The sequence below is a fragment of the Dermacentor andersoni genome, chromosome 2, assembly GCF_023375885.2.
Source record: "Dermacentor andersoni chromosome 2, qqDerAnde1_hic_scaffold, whole genome shotgun sequence".
Lineage (NCBI taxonomy): Eukaryota > Metazoa > Arthropoda > Arachnida > Ixodida > Ixodidae > Dermacentor > Dermacentor andersoni.
Genome location: NC_092815.1, coordinates 190,162,956 through 190,181,904, shown reverse-complemented (window position 1 = coordinate 190,181,904; position 18,949 = coordinate 190,162,956). Strand labels below are relative to the sequence as shown.

Below are 18,949 nucleotides of genomic sequence, written 5' to 3'. Positions count from 1 at the left end.
ACGCTCACTATAAGGAGGACAACAGAGTGGTCCTCCTTATACTTATCCCACAACGGTTTTGCTCTGGCCGTACGACGACTGTCGTAACTTCCTGGGAGCATGGTTTTTGAATAGGTTTAATGATCAGTTGTCGCCTTGCTATTAGCGGCAAGGCGGTTCGTCCCACAGGGGCAATTGTGGGATTTAGGCCTAGCTTGTCCATAGTGTACATGCCGGCGAGTGTATCGGACAGAGAAATAATCTGCGCCATTTTATGCGCCTCGGTCAGTTCTGTAGTGTTATGTATTCCTCATCTCAATAGATTGTCCGAATTTGTATATTTGTGTAGCCCCAACGGCTGTTCTGTATGGTAGACGTATTAAGACGTTAAATTTGTCCATATCCGCTCACCTTACCTGGCAATAAGGGAGGGAGTACACTAGGTCCTGTGATGAATCTTTCTTCGCAGAAACGAGTGATGCTGTGCGACATCAACCAGATACTCCGAGAATTCCCAGGTGCCCCTGTGAAGCCTTGTTGACGTGACGCGTGCGCCTTTCGCGTTTAAACGTCTTCTGTGTCTCTCTCTGCCTCTCCAGTCGCAAACGTCGGCAGCTGCAAAAAAAGCCGCGTATACAAATGCAGAGAAACAAAGCAGTGCGGCAGTGTGCGCGCGTGCAACCCACATGAGGCGCTCACGTCAACAGCGTCGACACGATTCCCCCGTGTCGCCCCCTCACAGGCCCCCGCTTCGCCTCAACTCCGCGGCCAGCGCTGCTGGCAGAGTCGTGTGCAGGAAGCGCTCAACAACAAAAGCCGCGGCGGCGCGCTCGGCGCGCTCCTGCGCGATGTTGCTACACCGTCGCTCACCGCCGACCTGCTGCGACGCGCGTAATACGCGCGCCTTTCGCGACTCTGCCGGCGACTTCGCGCCGGCCTCGTCATGACCGCGTCTGGCGGCGATGTCCCTCCTGCGCCGAAGTGGACGCAGCCGCTCGCCGTCTAGGTGGACCGAGCACCCGCTTGCGCCGCGCGTTCCTCTCGCCGGCTTGCCCGCACTCCTTCGCTTCTCACTCGAAGCCATCAGCCGGCCCCTCCTCCGTCCGAGCGTTCCTCCCGCTATTCCGCCGGCGCAGTCGCCTCTCCGTCCGTTTACATCGTGGTGCGGCGGCGGACTTGCGCGCCTCGTCCAGCGGACGAGCTGCCAAAGAAGGTGACACCTGAATCATGCTGACATCTGCCGTTCCTCGCCTTCCTTCAGGATAACACCGCCCTTGAAGGCGCTTCAACGCATCCCAAAGCCATGGTGAGCTACCAGGAATTCGGTACTCGTTCCTTTGGAGCCGTGCTACAGTGGCGCTGGTGATCGCACCAACGACCGCTTCAGGTAGATTTAGTCGTGCGCATCCATTCTCAGCGTATGCGTCACCTGAGTCGTGCAATGAGGCTGCGTGTCACCTTTGACTCAAACGTACGTCCTCTTTCGTAGATAGGAGACATGTGAGAGCCGTTTTGCGTGGAACGGCTCAGCGATCTCTTAAGAATCGTAATGTTAGCTGCAATTTCTGCTGGCATTTTACATCTCTTAAGCAAGCGGCCGCGCTTTCTTTGGAGTGGCGCACTTTCCCGAAGAAAAAAGAAATACCTATTCCACGTCATCACGCGGCAGGTGCACTTTAGCGCGCAAATCCTACCGATTTTGGACGGACAGTCTTGCTTTACGACAAAGGAACAGTGCGCCATGCAAGAAATACATTTGTCCCTCACCGTACGCATTGAAAAGTGAAACGCATCTACTTGCTGCAATTAACGATTTGGTACCATGGCTAGGTGAACTATGCTGCGTAACACAAGCATGTGCGAGTTGGAATTTCTCGGCCATCTGAAACAGTGCCGTAAGGAATGCTGAGACTATATAAAATATTTATTTATTTATTTATTTATTTACAGTACTTCGCACTAGATGACTCCCGGCTCTTCCGGGGAGCTGTGAAAGAGATAGCTTGCATGCACTTTCACAGATAGCCATTTTTTCGGATATTTAATTGATTGATTTGTTTTATTCTTGCTTTCATTCATGAGGATTTGCCATTAATACTCTGTAGTTTGCCATTGTTGTCATTATCTTCTATTTACATACATATAACCCCTGTGGACTTCTTGTTTTCCTTTACTCGTTCCTCGAGAAATAATCTTTCCATGTCATTCAACAAAAATTATTTGGTTACGTTGTTCTTTCGTTCGTTTCCTTTCTACAACGTAATGGCGATTATAGAGAGAGAGAGGAGAAGGGAAGAAGGAAAGGCAGAGAGGTTAACCAGAATGGCGATTATAATATGATACCCAACTTCCGAGATAAAGAAATACCTGCGAGACGTACCTGCCTGTGGCGTTATTAAAGAAGGCTGAAGCCCCCCAACAACACCCATGCTCTAGAAACAAAAAACGAACACGCTGAGCCTGTGTATATACGCGAATCGGACGTTGGAATGTGTGGGTTCCCTGCATATAGCATAGCTGTTCGATTCGCGCTGAATCTATGTCGTCTAGAAAATTATAAATGATGCCACGGCCCAAGTTCAAAATTCGTGAAGTTTAGTTTTCATTTTTACTTTCAGTGCGAGGGCATTTTCATTAAATACACACATTGTTTAAGAACGAAAATCCACTAGTATAGCCTGATCTTCTGGCTTGCGTTTTTAGTGCTCGTGGCAGTGACGCACAAGGGACAGATAATATATTAAATTCGGACAAGCAACGACATTGTCGCTTGGCTTTGTTAATGATCAAGGTAATAAAGACCGGAAAATAACTTGAAAATTTGGGCTTATTTTAGGTTATTGTTAGGCAATTAAAATTAACTTTCTTATGTGACGTTACGTTGATACATAGCACCGGTTAGTACGGAAACATTCTTCGACGTAAAAGAAAAGGCGGATGAAGAGGATGAAGGCGAGAACCTGCGCGCTCACGAGACATTCATTAAATCACTTGACATTCTCATTCGAATGCGTGTTTACTTTCTGTTACTTGCTTTCTTCCACCAAAGATCGCGGGTTCGAGTGCCTCAATTAACTCTACCTTAATTAATTGTGCCTTAATTATATTCCCCTTAGTTAACCAGCCGAAACGTCAGTGCAATATAGTGTGCTTATTCAACGTATGTCGTACTCTATTTTCTTCATTATATATATATATATATATATATATATATATATATATATATATATATATATACCAGAAAAAAAGCAGTTCTGGGTCCGGGTAAATATTCACAGTGAAGTAGACGCGCGTATGAAGCGGTTTATTGACGTTTCGGCCGGGGTCCGGCCTTCATCAGAATACATTGCATGGTGTCAGTACAGTTAATACACATGTGCATATCAACCAAATGAAGATATTTTTACATGAAAAACGAATAAAATGTGCGAACAAAATGCATCTGAATCGTTCAAAGGACAGCTGATACGTGTATAGACCGATGGCGATTGCAAACATATCATCTAAAATACAAAGCATAAAAAAACGCACCGAAATGAATTGCAAGAACGAATCGGCACGTGACAACAAAACGTCAATATGTGCTCAATATGTGCTATGTTATCAAGCAAACACAGACTCAGAAAAAGGGGAATAGTGACGTACTAGTAGAAGAAGATACAAGTGACGGGCTACAAAGACAGGCAACTCAAGTTTACTACACATTCATTCATACCACACGCGACGGTATCAAACTTATAGATAAGGAAGGATTCGCGGGCTTCTCTATCATAATTTGAACGAAATCCAGATTCAAGCAACGTGACTCTCAGTTTATCAAATGAGTGGTCAGGAAGATGCACGTGTCTTGAGATGGGCAGGTTGGGCGACGTGTTAGCGTGGGATTTATGATTGGTGAAGCGGAATCTGAAAGGCCCTTCTGTTTGTCCGATGTACCGTTTTTTGCACAGCGTACACTCAAGCATGTATATTACGTTTTTATTGCGAAAGCAATACTGTTCGCACTTTCGGCCCATCGGTGGTCGTGGCGCCTCCTTACACGGCTGCGCGTCACGTGACCGTCTGACGTCACGCCAGACCGAGACGGGGCCCCAGCTCGCGGCATCGATGGTGGAGGCGAAGCCTTGCGCGTCGCTGCTGCGGCGCTACCAAGAAAGGGCGCTCGCTGGTGTGACGTCACGCTGGGAGGATAAATGGGCCTACAGCTCGGCTCCTCTCAGTGGTCGGCGCGCTGCCTTGCGCTATGTCGGATGATGTGTACAAGGCGAGGTTGGAACGATCTGCTGCGGCCAAGCGACGGCGCCATGCTGAAGAAACAGAAGAAGAACGAGAAGAACGGCGAGCTAAACAACGTGCGTATGCACTAGCTCCCCATTACTTCACGGATCACAAAAGAGTATTCATAGGATTAAATAAAGCAACATCACAGTAATACCATGTTGTGTCCAGTGTGAATCCATGTATAGCCATGCATAACATAGATAAGTCATAAGTGTACCAAGGATATCAATCGAAGAAACCAAGCAAAACAATGTATAGCCATAAGTTTAACAAAGGGCAACGATGTCCACACCATCAGCCGAAGCAAGGCGCAGCCAAGGGTATTGCTTTCGCAGTCTTCCAGGCTTAACCAAGCTAAGCCTTCAGCCATTTTTTTGTGTGTCGCAGTCGAAATTGCCTTAGATTTTTAAACAAAAGTTTGAAGACGCACTAGTAACCTGTTGCGATGTGACCATGTAGGGGCATACTTTACATCGCGGTTTCGGCAAGGATGGCATCCGATGGCATCAGGGCAGTCAGTCTTAGATGATGATGCTAGTATATCTCGAATATTTCTAGCTTTACGGTATACTGCTTTAGGCGGATCAGAGAATATGTTTTTGAGGCGTTCACTTTGCATTATAATATTGTGGTATTTCTTTAATACATGCGAAACACTTGAGACTGACGCAGTGTGGGTTACGACAAGATTTGTCTGGGGTGAGGTAGTCGGTTTGTTCTTAATGCAAAGAAGCGTCCTTCGGTCATGCACGTCTGCGCGTTTTATTGCATCGTCAATTAATTGTGGTGGGTAATTTTGTTTGGCTAAAGCCTTTTTTTAGGGTACCGCAATTTTTTTGAAACTCTGATTGCTCAGAACAAATTCGTTTAAACGTAAGGCTTGGCTATAAGGAATGCTAGTCTTGCAATGTTTAACGTGACTGCTATCGAAGTGCAAATATTGACATCTACCTGTCGGCTTTTTGTATAGGGCAGTAGATAGTTTATCATTTAGCACTGAAACGCTGACGTCAAGGAAGTTAATAGTAGATGCAGAATACGTGTGAGAAAATTATATGGATGGATGGGCATTGTTAAAGTCAAATATGAAGGAAAGGAGTTCGTGTTCCCCATGAGGCCAAATCAGAAAAACGTCGTCAATGTAACGTTTGTAATAAAAAGGTTTTAACGTCCTGGTTAGCAAAAATTTATCTTCTAGCTGACCCATAAATATATTGGCGTAGTTCGCGACAATTCGCGTACCCTTAGACGTCCCACTAACTTGCACATAGTGCTGTCCTTCAAATTCCAAGTTATTTAGTTCTAAAATAAGGGCTAGCAATGTTGCCAATGTGTCGCTATCGATTAGTTTCTCGGGTGATACACATTCGTAGCAATTGACGACTGCCATGATGCCATCAGAATGTGGAATGTTAGTATACAAAGATGCTACATCAAGTGTGACCAAAAGAGAACCTTGAGGAATAATGAGATCGATTATATCTGACAGGAAGTGGGTAGTGTCTCTTGCGTAAGAGGCAAACGTAGCTGGGATATTACTAATCAGGGAATCTACGTAGCTGGGCAAATTTTCTGTGACTGTACGTATACCAGAAATGATGGGACGACCTGGGTTGTTTATCTGATGTATTTTAGGTAAAAGGTAAAAACGACCAGCAACAGGACTTAGTGGAATTAGAGAATGAACCGCATTGTCAGGCACCTTTTTCTTCTTGAGGAGACCTAGCACTGTGCTTTTGATCAGATATTTATATTGCTCTGTGGGGTCATGATCAAGGCGTTTATAAAACGTCGCGTCTGCTAGCTGTCTGTGGGCCTCTGCGGCGTAATCGGACTTGTTCATTATGACAACGGCACCACCTTTGTCAGCAGGCTTAATGACGATGTCATTGCGAGATGACAGAGTATTTAGTGCTTTCATTTCATTGGCGGACAAGTTACGGCGAAAGGGTTCTTGGTTTTGATACAATTGCAGAACGTCTCGTTGTACAGCTTTGATATACATGTCCAAAAATCTATCGCGCTGTGTAGGAGGGACCCAGTGCTTGCCAGAGGGTAACGCGTGTTTCGAATCGCTTGAATTGGAGCGGTCATGGAAGTATTCGCACAAGCGTTAGTTACGGGCGAAATTATCCAAATCTTTCAGTAGTTGACATTGTCAGTAGTTGATAATATTGTTAATATTTCTGACATTCTGCTAACAGCTGAGGAGTGCAGTGTTCTACGTCGTGGCCTTAATTTTTGTCCAGCAACAGGTGGACATAATGAATTTCAACTACTGAAAGATTTGGATAATTTTTTATTTGGATAATAGCACATATTGAGCACATGTTGACGTTTTGTTGTCACGTGGCGATTGGCTTTTGCAATTCATTTCAGTGCGTTTTTTATGCTTTGTATTTTAGATGATATGTTTGCAGTCGCCATCGGTCTATACACGTATCAGCTGTCCTTTGAACGATTCAGATGCATTTTGTTCGCCCATTTTATTCGTTTTTCATGTAAACATATCTTTATTTGGTTGATATGCACATGTATATTAACTGTACTGACACCATGCAATGTATTCTGATGAAGGCCGGAGCCCGGCCGAAACGTCAATAAACCGCTTCATACGCGCGTCTACTTCACTGTGTGTGTATATATATATATATATATATATATATATATATATATATATATATATATATATATATATATATATACAAGTTTGCGGTCGTGCAGCTGATAATCTTATCAGCCTATCGCCGGTTATCTGTCTGAGTTTCGTCCTTCACTAAATACTGATGGCAGAGTTTCGTTTGAACAGTTATCGCTTCTTACTTCTATACCACTAATATCGAGGTTTGTTCGTTGAAAATTTTTTGTTCATTTCTATTCTCGGGTAAAGTTATAGAACACGCTTATAAAACACTTGCACAAGATGCATGTAAAAATAGAACATTATGGCAACTATACTGTGCGTTGCACTTCGTGACTTTAGCTGAATCATGCAGTTCCTATCAATGCGTGCGGATGGGGGAATGGCGTTGAAAAATTTAAACTTCGCCAATTGAGAACGTGCTTGGACTATTAAAACTGGTAAGGAAAAGTTAATATCGTTTCCAGTATAACGTGCACATGTCATACGGGATGTGGATATCGATATATAGGTGGGATCACGTGGGTTTCCACAAAACACTCCATAGAAATATTCCATATGATGCGAACTCGTTTTTTTTTGTAGTAATGGAAATGTCAAATGAGACAGGCTCGGAGATGTGACGGCTAATCTTTTTTGCGCAGTTTCGCACATTACATGGCAGTTACCAAGAAAGGGAGGTCAGTGATGCGCTTAATGCCTGCACGATCGCCACTGGCGAAACAGTTCGACAGCAAAAACTGTTTATTATAATATAGCAAAGGAGATGCATAAGCATATAGGCGCCATGAGCGTGCACCATATTCCAAAATGGCAGCGTATATTCAACATAACGCTGATATCTTCAGTAGCGAAAGCAAGAAAACTGTGCGTGTACTTTCGTCACTTTTTTTTTTTGTTTTCTGTTAAATTACATGTGTGCCGTCTTCTAGAATATCGCCACGTTTATACGGGTTCCGAGAGTCTGTTAGACATACGCGCTACGCCACGAGACCTCTACAATCGCTGTCACATTCGTATTTCGTACAAATCTGTCACACAGTACGCAACTATATACGCAGACACACGCGCCTTTTCACGCGCCCTGCTGCTTTAAAAAAAAACAATAATAAAGAAAGAAAAGCAAAGCAGCAAGAGGCTTTTCACCTGCGTTCCAGCCCGTATGTCTAGGATGGAAATTATTGGTGCCTTCGACGGCGCCTGTTCGCCTGGCAGTTGTAACTATTCTCGGTATTGTGGCTTGCGCCTGAATGCATACTCGTACAAAACCGCTCTCATTGAACTCACGCGCGATGTACTACGCAACGTTGGGACGTCGCATTCAATCTGCGCGTCGATGAATACAACATAATAGGACGTTCGCGGTCCGGCTTCTATGTATACGGCGGTCGGATTGCACGAGAACTCGAGCGCGCTGCGATGGCGAGGAACTTCGATTTATCGCAATGATTTCAGAGAAGTATGCGAGCTGATGGAGCTAGTGTGCGTGGCTCCCAACTCGGGTGACGACAAACTCGGCCGATTTTTTTTTCGCTGAAGGTATGCGCGTCCGTGTATGCCACCCGCTGGTTGTCACGCTTAGAATGTAGAATTCTCTTTCTTCCTTTCTTTCTTTCTTTCTTTCTTTCTTCAAGGTGTGATGAAGGCTGGATCGATAGGGGTGAAGGTTCAAGTGCCATAACATATTCGTCACCTATTATAGGACACTATAGTGCGCAGTAGAGTGCCCGTGCGTTTCACGCGCAGCTGTATACGTGCTCGTTGCAACAGCTAGATTCACAGTTATACCGTTATACTGTAACACTCGGCATCTGGCCACTGCGGTACGCGAGAGAAAGGCAAGGCGGCCTTTTTCGCATTCTTCCAGTAGCCTGTAATGCTATGCTGTGCAACCTATAATCACTTGTGCCGCCGCTACATTCACGGCCTGCAGAACTGCCGCACCTTAAAACACGTTTGAAGAGCGCTGCAATGCGGAAACGCGCAGAGTAGTCATATATATATATATATTATTATTATTATTCCATCGACTTATTCGAGAGCTAGGAAACGAGATTTCCGAGAAAAACAACTGAAATAGGTTTTTCTAAAGACGCTGTACAACTTATCAAATGAGACCTATGCCTTGAAACCAAAGTTTAATGTTTTGCTTAATTAAACTTTAATAATTACCTTCATATTGGTACTTCAAAAAACAGTCCGAGTAACTCGAGACGACCGCGAATAATATATGTAGTTGATCTTACTCGTCCGAGTACCACTCGACCTTTAAAGTTTGTTCATTTGCGTGAAACACCCGGTAGAGCGCCTGCGAATTAACGTTTACGGCGTGTGTGCACAACAGTGACTCTCCTTATCATCATTATTTCGCCTTTTTTTCCCTTCCCCACGGTTAGGGTAACCAACAGTGCTCGCTTAACCTTCCTGTTTTTCCTTCGTGTCTCTTTCGAACTCTCAGCCGGTACCTGGAGTAGCAGCCCAGGTAATAAACCAACCTAAATTCTCGTCTCTCTCACTTCATTGCGTCAAAGTGCTTTCCGTCAGAGTGCCGCTTACCCGGCAGCCAGCTAGGCGACATCGAAGCAAATGCCGCCTTTTCTGGAGCCCTCTCATGTGTTCGCAAACGGACGCGAACTGGTCGATTTATTACGCTCTCGCGAAGCTTCACGATAGCCCAGTGAGTGAAAACAGATAATTGCCACGCGCGACTGCGGGAAGTAGACTGGCACGACTTCTCTCCCTCCTCATAAAGACAAGCGGAATCGTGCAAGTGTGCTTCCTCCAAATCACCTTGGTGTCGCCTTCACACGACGTTCAGCATACATGCGCCCCGCAGACAGCCTCAACGGCAGATATTCAAAATTCCACAAATGTGCTTCGCCGCACATCTCGAATGAGCCCACACCTTAATGGCGGACGTCGTCCGAGAGGCAGAAATAAAGCAGGGGCGCACGAGCTAGTGCCGTTTAATGCCACCATTTATTATTTTTTTTACTACATCGCCGTTGTTTGAGAGCATGTACTATCTGCTCTGCTGCCGTGAGCGCGGGTGGTCGGCCTTCTCTGTTTAGGGCACACTAATAATGGAAAATTGTATGTACCCTACATCTCCTGTTGTGAGTTCGCCAAGACCCCGTGGAAGCGTCGACTACGTGCGAGAGCAGCAGACGTTGATCTCTGCGCTGGCGAGCGTCGTAAGGGAAACGTTATCCAAAGATACTGTTTTGGGGCTGCAAGAGTGACTGTACGAAGACCATACTGGATTTTAACGCTACAGCGTTAAGGAGCCCATGTTGCAGAAAACTCGGCGTCGGCGTCCCGCGCCCGGCGTCGGATTTTCTGACCACGCATACCCAGGCCCTCCATGTGACGCAAGGAATTGACTGAACTAATTGAATTTCTCAGCTAAAACACGTGGAAAAATCGTAAACTACGACTTACACACAACCTACAGACGTGATAGCTCTCGGATCGAGATTTTAATATACGCAAAAAAAAAAATAATTCTGTTGCGCCAAAACTCATACTTTTTTTCCAGCGTTTTACAATTCATAGACCGGAGACTGCGTCCGCCATTTGCGAATGCCGGCGCGTAAATATCTCGGTGTCCACGGAAGGGAGCGCCCACTTCATTGAAACATTTCCAGATGGCGCTCGCCTCTGCCGCATCGCGGCCCATGCAGGACGCCGCCTTTCTACCAGAAAGCCCGCCTTCGTGCATAGGTTTCGCCGCGAGTGTTTCCCGCTAAAAATTACGGTTGCATATGCTGCAGTCGACGGGAAGCGTGAGAAGCAGTCAGGGATCTTTGTATACTATCGCGTTCCACTCATTAAGGCGGAGCTTAAGCACCCTCCAAATTTTTTTTTACAGCACATGAATTAGACTCGCGGTTTTGAGGTAACTGCTGGTTTGCGGGATTAATGTATACCTTTCCCCCTGTCCTCACTGTCAACTTTTACCATTGTGTTCCTTCTTTCTTCATTTGCCTGTGAAAAGTAGCGGCCTAGTCCATGCTCGTGGCGTTAGTTTCCCGTTTCTCGTGTACCTGTATTCCCTGCGTTGCAGCGTTAGTACGTCGATCCAACTAGTATATCCACTCGTGTCAGCTCTGGTCGGCCTCTCTGCTTGCGCTATATAAATTACATTATATAGATTCGTGGCATTGCGCTCGCTGCAGCCGCCCACTTTCGGTTCAGCGCGCCCTGATAGCCGAATTTCGTCATGCCACAATTCCGCGGGTTAACAGATTTATCCAGATCCAAAAATTTATCTGGTTCCCTACGGGGAGCTCGCTTCAATTTACCAATTACGCTGAGCCCGTTGAAGCCGAAAGCCTAAAGGTAATTTTTTTGTGAGCGATTAATTACCATGTATCACCAGGTACACCGTGATCGCCACCACTCACGGAATGTCTCCACCCTACATATATATATATATATATATATATATAGGTATATACGTGTGCCGAGAGAGTTCTTGAACAACATGTTGCACTGTGGTGAACGCGGTTTAAATCATGGAGCCGGGACCGCAAGGAGGTGCGACGCAATGCTCAGGCATGCCTCTCGCATTTACCGCTAAATCACCACTGGTGTTTGTTTTTTCTTCTTTAAACCTCCTTGGTTCTACCTTCCTCTACTGGCATGAGCATTGTCTGCACACAAACACTAGCGTTCCTGCAGAGCAGGTCTGTGGATACCACACCGTGGCACAGCACACAGTGCTCTGAGAGGATGGATGGATGGATGCAAAATTTAATGATGCTCTGAGAGGAATGGACATCAAATTACAGGCAACAAACGCCGGCGGTTTCCCGTGGGTCTCATAGTGCTCTGTCGAGGTGCGACGCTCCTCATCAGGCTAGCGTTTCGAGACGCCTGGCAGCTGCCAGGGTGATGTTTCTGCTTCGCAGCAGCGGTTTCCTCGCGTGCTGCTTCGCGCCAGTAAGTCAACCCCCGTATCGCTGAACATAGTCAGAGGAGCTGCGGCGCAGGGCTGCACTTTTCTATCGCTTTCAATGCTTTGCACTTCGGCCGAAACTGACAATTTTCTCTTTGGCCAATTGCACCGTATCAAAAATGTCTACTGAAACTCTTTCTTTCCTGTTCAAAAGCGACTGAAATACCCAAAATTGCCGCAAAGTACGTCCAATCAAACAAGGATGTCATGGGCATTGCATTTCATCGTCGTTATTTTAACATGAAAATGTTCTCTGCCGGGCACTTGCAAAAATCTGACCCATGTACGTACGTCATGCAATCATCATCCCGCGAATTTCCTGGCATTCCTGATGCCGATACTTTGACACTTTGTGCCTGCTTAATGGTTAGGAAAGTAAAGATATAAAGATTTATTATAAAAGGATGTGCGTCATTAATGGTCTGTATTTGTTTCAATGAAAACATTGTTGTATCATTTGTTTTGTCACGGAGTAATTCTGGAGAAAACAAGGCACGTAGCCTGGGTACATATAAGGGTAGTAAAGATGGTAGTGCTCGAAAATGCCTTTTGCGGTGTAACTCTGCCTTTAGCGATCTAACTCTGCCTGAAAATGCCTTTTGCGGTAAACATCTACGAGTGACGTCATTCTTGGCGCTTTTTCGAAGCTGATCGCCGACGACCCTGACTGCTCGGTACTGCAGCTGAGGCTACGCCATTTCTCCCGTGTCTGCTCGCCTCTGAACATGTGTATGGGCGCGCGCGTGCGATCGAAAGCTCGTGCCCACGCGCATGCGGAGATGGTGCGGGACAGATCTTGCGTGTCGAAGCGCGGCGCGAGCACGGATATCTGCTTGAGGCAAATGTCAACTGCCTCATGTTGCGTATTCCAGGGTACCCTATCGTACTGCTGCCGAGTTGTAGCGACGCCTGTTTATCGAAGCTCGACCGACGTTACTATTGGGTAGCGTGGCGTTGTCGGCGGGCTGCAGGCATCCAGTAGACCATGGCGACCGTGCAAGGACGAGACGATTTCTAGTGCGAAACTTGCACGGTTTATTCAAAGGTTGGTGAAAGATGAAGAGAAGAGAATGAAGTGTTCAAAAGTACATTTCGGAGTCCCTTAAATAGGCTCTCTAAAATCGTGGGAGGGATCTTGCTCCCGTCGACGTCACGTGACTGGCACAGAGTCTGGTTTGTCGATGGGCGTCCCGCCTCCGGTTATGTCAAGCCTGCTGCAAGGAAAAGGGCGTTCCGCCTCCGGTTATACGAAGCCTCAGGTTCGGGAATTGTAGACGCTTGTCCTTCTCTTTTGCGCGTTGCTGGTTCGCGGAAGTTCCGCCGTAGAGCTTGACAGTTCGAGGAAAGGGTCCCTCTGAAGTCGGACACACACAAAAGGGCCTGTAAACACTGCGGGGCTTCCTCCAGACCGGCATACACTCGAGACAACCATGGCGAATAAGGAAGTCACACTTCGTTTCGATGAGGCATGGTGGGCGAGAGTCCATTCTGCACGGGGTGCAGGACGCCAACTGTAACACTCACAAAAATACGAAATGATGTCTACCAAGGCGAAAATAATTAGCCAGGCAGGAGCGCGCTGGCGTGCGTCTTGTAGGTTCGAACCAGCCACTTCTGGAGAGGTGCGGCGAACTTACGGTGCGCGGGCGCGAGCGGGCAAGCTTAGGTGTAGGTTGGCGTTGACGACGCAGTTTCGCCACATGCGCGTTCTCCGTCGCGTCGGATGACGCCTGGTAGCCTCCGGGGTGCTGTTTACGCTGCGCAGTAGCAGAGGCCTCACGTGCTTCCTATCGCTGTCTTTGATTCGCTCTTGGAGCGAAACTGGCACTAACAAAGGATTGTGCACATTTAATGAACTTGTATTTGTGGATGCGCAACAAAGCTGCCACAATATTTATAGCGCTGTTGTATATCGCTAGGGTTCTATGTATTTCTCGTGTTTAAATTGTGCGTCAACAATAAAACAAGAAAGTGAGCGTGGGCCGATCCCGGAGATAGTGCAATACTGGGACGACCTGCGGCGGAGGTGAAGCAGGTTTCAAGCACTCCGCAATAATAATAATAATACTAATACTACTACTACTACTAATAATAATAATAATAATAATAATAATAAATGAAAAAATATTTCAAGATGCTTTGTTTCAAGTCGATGGTTGTACTGGAATCGTTTGTGAACCGCACATGGACTCACGAGCAGGAGGCATTGCGATATATGCAAAGGACAAAATGCATGCACAACCATACACCCTTGACTCGCAAGAGCAGAATGCCACAGACTGTGGGGATGTCTGTGCCGTACAAACGAAAGACGGAATTGTGATATCCTCTGTGTATATATCTTCAGGCACACCCAACTGTGATATCGAGAAGTTCATGACCACGCACTTTGCGTGGGTTAGCCGTGATGACACCACCCCTTTAAGCTTTGTGGGAAACTTCAATGTGGACATTTTAAAACCAGACAAGAAATGGTTCACTTAGCTTGTGCTAGAAGTGTTTGGTTTGAAGTACTACACCAACATAACTCACTCAACTACTCAACATTGGTGTATAGATTTACCAGGGGCTAATAATTTGTCCAAGGTTGTAACCGATCTAATCAGTGCATGTCACAGTAATCACAAGGCTATCGTAACTACCATTACTAAATTATGAAAATTAATACAAGTACCCTCGGCTAGCCCTGTGTGACGTGCTAGAGCTTCGCTGGTCATCCACCTTGACAGACTGGAATGACTCCTCATTTTTATTTATGAATAGACGTTTCACTTTCGTGTTACGCCCAGTTCCTGTGATAGAAGGATCAACAGTTTTTATGACGTAATGCCCCCTTTTTGCTCCAGTTGGACTCCAGTTAATTGTTTCCGCATACCTGCATTGCGAAAGTTAGTTCAGCTTTTTGTTTTACCGTGAGGCGCTTTCGTTGTCTTGGCCAGTAGTGTACTTACATTTGGATGCTCGTAAAGAGTGAAATTTAACCCGGAGTCCCCCATTACGGCATGCCTCATAATCTATATCTTATAATCTTATATATATATATTTGCGAGACGAGTGCTTACAAAATTTGAGGGAGTCATGTAACAGCCTATCCTGACTTTTTGTTTAATTCCGCTGTTCAAAAGGCGTCGAAATGCTCCTTTCATCAAAAACTTCAATTTGTTCGTGTGTGCTTCGTCTTTGTAACTTGCACTTAGTCATCAAGGTGAAAGCGTTACATGGCTCATGGGTCGAAAAATCTGATGTCTGGCGTTATGGCACCAAAATTCAAGCGAACCCACGTGGAGATATGAGCGAACCAGCGATATTTCCAAGTTGGATTCCAATTGACTTCGTGAAGGCCGAGAGTTGAATCTACTACCGTTGGTGTTAATTAAGACGAAGTTAATTCAGCCACAGCTGATTGGTTAACGGATGGAAAAATTCACCATCCGTCTTTATGGCACCAAAATTCAAGCGCACGCGCCAAAAAGACCTGAATTTATAAGAAAGCGTGAAGCCGAGGCCAAGAAGGAGGAGCGTCAGGAGAATGCTGAAATGGGACGGCGTGAATATGCCCTACTCAAAGCGCTATGTCGCATGATACAAAGTACGTCTTCGGAGGATGAACTACCCAAACGTACAGCGGAAAGCGTCGATCGTCCACGGAAGTACACCACGGCTGCCAAGGTGAAAGAGGCGAAGAACGCAGTCAAAAGAACCAAACGTCGTCAGCCCAGCGCTCATCCAAACGAACACATGTTTTCGAAGCCATCCGCAAGTAAGCAGGTCGAGCTAATGCGACGGCGGCGTGAATTGTATGCCGACCTAAGTCAACGCGAAGCTGAAGCCAAGAGGCTGAAGCGTCAGGCTGAACCTGCGTATGTGTCTTAATGGTCTTCATAGACCTCCCACGATCGTTCCAACGTGCCATTAACCACGCATAAACAGGCCCAAGAAAAAAATGAACAGGTAAAGAGAAAAAGAAATAAAGAGAAAGCAAGCCATAGAAAGTAACAACGCATTCGAATGAGAATGTCAAAGTAATTTAGTGGATGTCTCGTGAGCGCGCAGGCTTTCGCCTTCATTCTCTCTCTTCAGCGTATGCTAGAGTGAAGATAAAAAACAACATGAAACTGAATCTAAGACAGCACAGATTTCTTACCCCTTTGCCAAACGCGCGAGTTATCACTTTCTGTGCTGCCGAAGGCTAACATTAAGCGATGAAAAGCAAGGCGTGTTTGGTATTGCGCCTCACTTGAGTGCCTTTTCTCAGTGAAAACAAAAGGAGCAATAAAAGCTTATGAGGACCCTTTCTTTTTAATGCACGTCGGCTTAGAGAAAGGTCATTCTAGGACACGTGACGGCACGGGTTGATATAGTGTGGTGTGCTGGTTCAGTTGGGACTGCTAATTTGCCTTCGCTGGAAGACAGACAGACGGATAGATAGACACTTTATTTTACGACTCTTAGTAGTCGCTGTTGGATTCCATCTGTGTCCCTGGTCTTGATTTAGGTTTTCCTTTTTGTCGATCTTGTCTTTATGTCAGCGCTAGTGCACTGTTCTTATTCTTTTTTGCGCCCTTATAAGTGTGCTGCGTAAAACACTTTCTTTAGAGCGAAGCTTTCTTTGCCTCTTCTCCCGAATTTCCAGGCGCTGCTGCTGCTGCGGTCTTGCTCGCACACGCCACTGGCTTTCTTACAACACCACCGGATGGCGCTTGCCTCTTGGTCTTGCTGTACACATGCTCCTCGTCTTGTATGTACACAACGCATATATACAATTGTGATAATTAATTACCGGTTCTGGTCACCGGGATCAGGCCGCACTCCAGGCCTGTTTATGCAATTTTATCAACACACGGATTTTTTCTAATCCGGTGGAAAATTGCGCAGCACCGGGATTCGAACCACGGTCCTCTTGCACACGAGGCGGATACTCTACCTCTATGCCACCGCTGCACCACCGCGTAAACGACATAACCTATGTAACCCGCTTTCCTACATGGGTCCTGTGTGTTGCTCGGTTTGGAGTGTCCGAAATAGCCCGACTCGGCTCGCATTGATGCGCACGAGCACCTTTATACGGGCGCGCATACACACACACACCCACACGCATGCACACACTGGCGCGCCATCACACAAGCAAGCCCAAATACGAACGCCTGCAGGCGCACAAGCCGCACGATTTAGACCTCAGCTGGTGTCGTTCTCACGTTTATCTACCGGCTGCTATGCTGCGCGGTTTACTGCATCAACCTATGCGCGGTGGCGGCCAGAAGGAGCCTGGGAGAGCACGTGACGGCGTGACGCGGGAACAGGTGCGGGACGACAGCGGCGCTAATTTGAACCAGCGCACGATTTACGGCGCCACCTCGCGAGCTGGCGCCGCGCGGGCGCTTTGTGGAGCGGTCGGAAAGTTAGTTACGCGCGCGTAAAGTCGAGCACACTTCGCGAGGTTGCCTCGAGAGCAGATGTCGTGCCTTCATGACCCGAGTTTAACGAAAGCTCCTTTTCTTTTTTTGCGCTTTAGTATAGGCTCAAAACGAGAGCGGAACTCTCGCCACTCCGTGCACATATCGTACACCGTCGCGCTACACGAAACGGCAAAGCCCGTGCTTAACTGCCGTCTTAGCCGGAGAAAGAAATGCGTTCTCCATCCGCGTTCGATAACTCTGCGAGCGAATGAAACCCATCTGTGCAGCGCAAACGAGAGGATGCGCCGAAAGACGAGGCGGCCCACACACGCAGTCGCGGTCATTTGCTTGCGTGCGCATGGTTCTTGACATTACATTTTATGTCCCTGCTGAAACTAACTATAAGTAAACTTGAAGCGGCAAATTTCAATACTGTTTGTAAGATTGCACTTCGCGAACAACTTATCTGGTGTGCTAATATATTTTCATAACTAATAGCGTGCTGCTCGTTTCTGGAACATTTATAACTTTTCTTTTGCGGTTTGATGGCAGCGGTTGTTCAAGCCTGATGCGCGGCACTAATTCAGGTGCGACAGAAACATCGAATTATTCTATAATAAAACATACAATTTAGCACGAAGCAGTTGTAGTTGCCTGCTTATCAACCTTGTAGTATACGAGATGGCTTAGTTACAATCTTGTAGGAGTTCAGATGCCCATAATGCTCAATTCGGCAGACACGAAAGTTGTACACCCAATGGTCACATCTTTCTACGAAGTAAATTTTTTTCGGAGCTAAAATATAAGTCAGCTGGCAGTAGAGCTCTTTTATATCTAGCCATGGATAATATATTGTCCTGCGTACAGCGGTGGCAGGCATAAAATCGTACCTCTTGAGATATGTGCCATATATCTGTGAATACACTACGGCAACGGGCGAGCACCGGCCTCCTGTCGCTTGGCTTACTGCTGCCTCGTCCTGCCCTCTTATCACTAAAATACAAAACGCAATATTGCATCTCCCATTTTTTCCCCACAATTATTAGAAACAGACAGTTCGTTTGCCGCCGCCTCTGGACTGATACCCCTGCCAAAAGTTAGTGTCCCGAGGAAAAGGACCACCGGAAACGCTAGGTAATCGTCCCCATCCCACACTTGTACAATTCTTTGGAAGTGGGGAAACAACGCGGATACTAGTCAGGTCTTTTGTTGTCTGTGCTCTCTTAGTCCTCGTCTTAAGAGGCTGTTTCCTACTTCGCATGCATGAGATGCAAACTAGCCTAACGTGGCTCGCTGCTGGTCTCCAATACTCAGCTGGAGAAATAAATTTCCCACGATGTTCCGCCTATTGCAGTCGAGTTTGACACGGAAGAGACGGATTCAGACGCAACTCGTGCATGTAAATGCGTGGTAGAAGTATCGAGCGCAGCCGTCTGGTGAACGGCACCTAAAACATTCGCGCGGAACCCGCCGCGGTTGCTTAGTGGCTATGGTGTTGGGCTGCTAAGTACGAGGTCGCGGGATCGAATCCTGGCCGCGGCAGGATTCAAAGGTGGTCCAAATTTCCGGAATCCCCACTACGACGTGCCTCATAGTCAGATCGTGGTTTTGGCACGTAAAACGCCATAATTTAATTTTTTTATTTTATTCACGCGGCGCTCTATAACTTACGGCACAAAAATAACGAAGCCC

General features: G+C 46.5%; 1 protein-coding gene across 1 annotated transcript in view; it reads left to right on the top strand.

The window, feature by feature from the left end:
• The first annotated feature begins 796 nt into the window (after positions 1-796).
• LOC126540298 (beta-1,3-galactosyltransferase 1-like) overlaps positions 797-18,949 on the top strand; it is a 95,295-nt gene continuing 77,142 nt past the window's right edge. Inside the window, exon 1 of the mRNA XM_050187100.2 lies at positions 797-1,285. Within this exon, the coding sequence (XP_050043057.1) occupies positions 1,283-1,285 (3 nt within the window). The 5' untranslated portion in view covers positions 797-1,282. The remainder of the gene's footprint in view (positions 1,286-18,949) is intronic.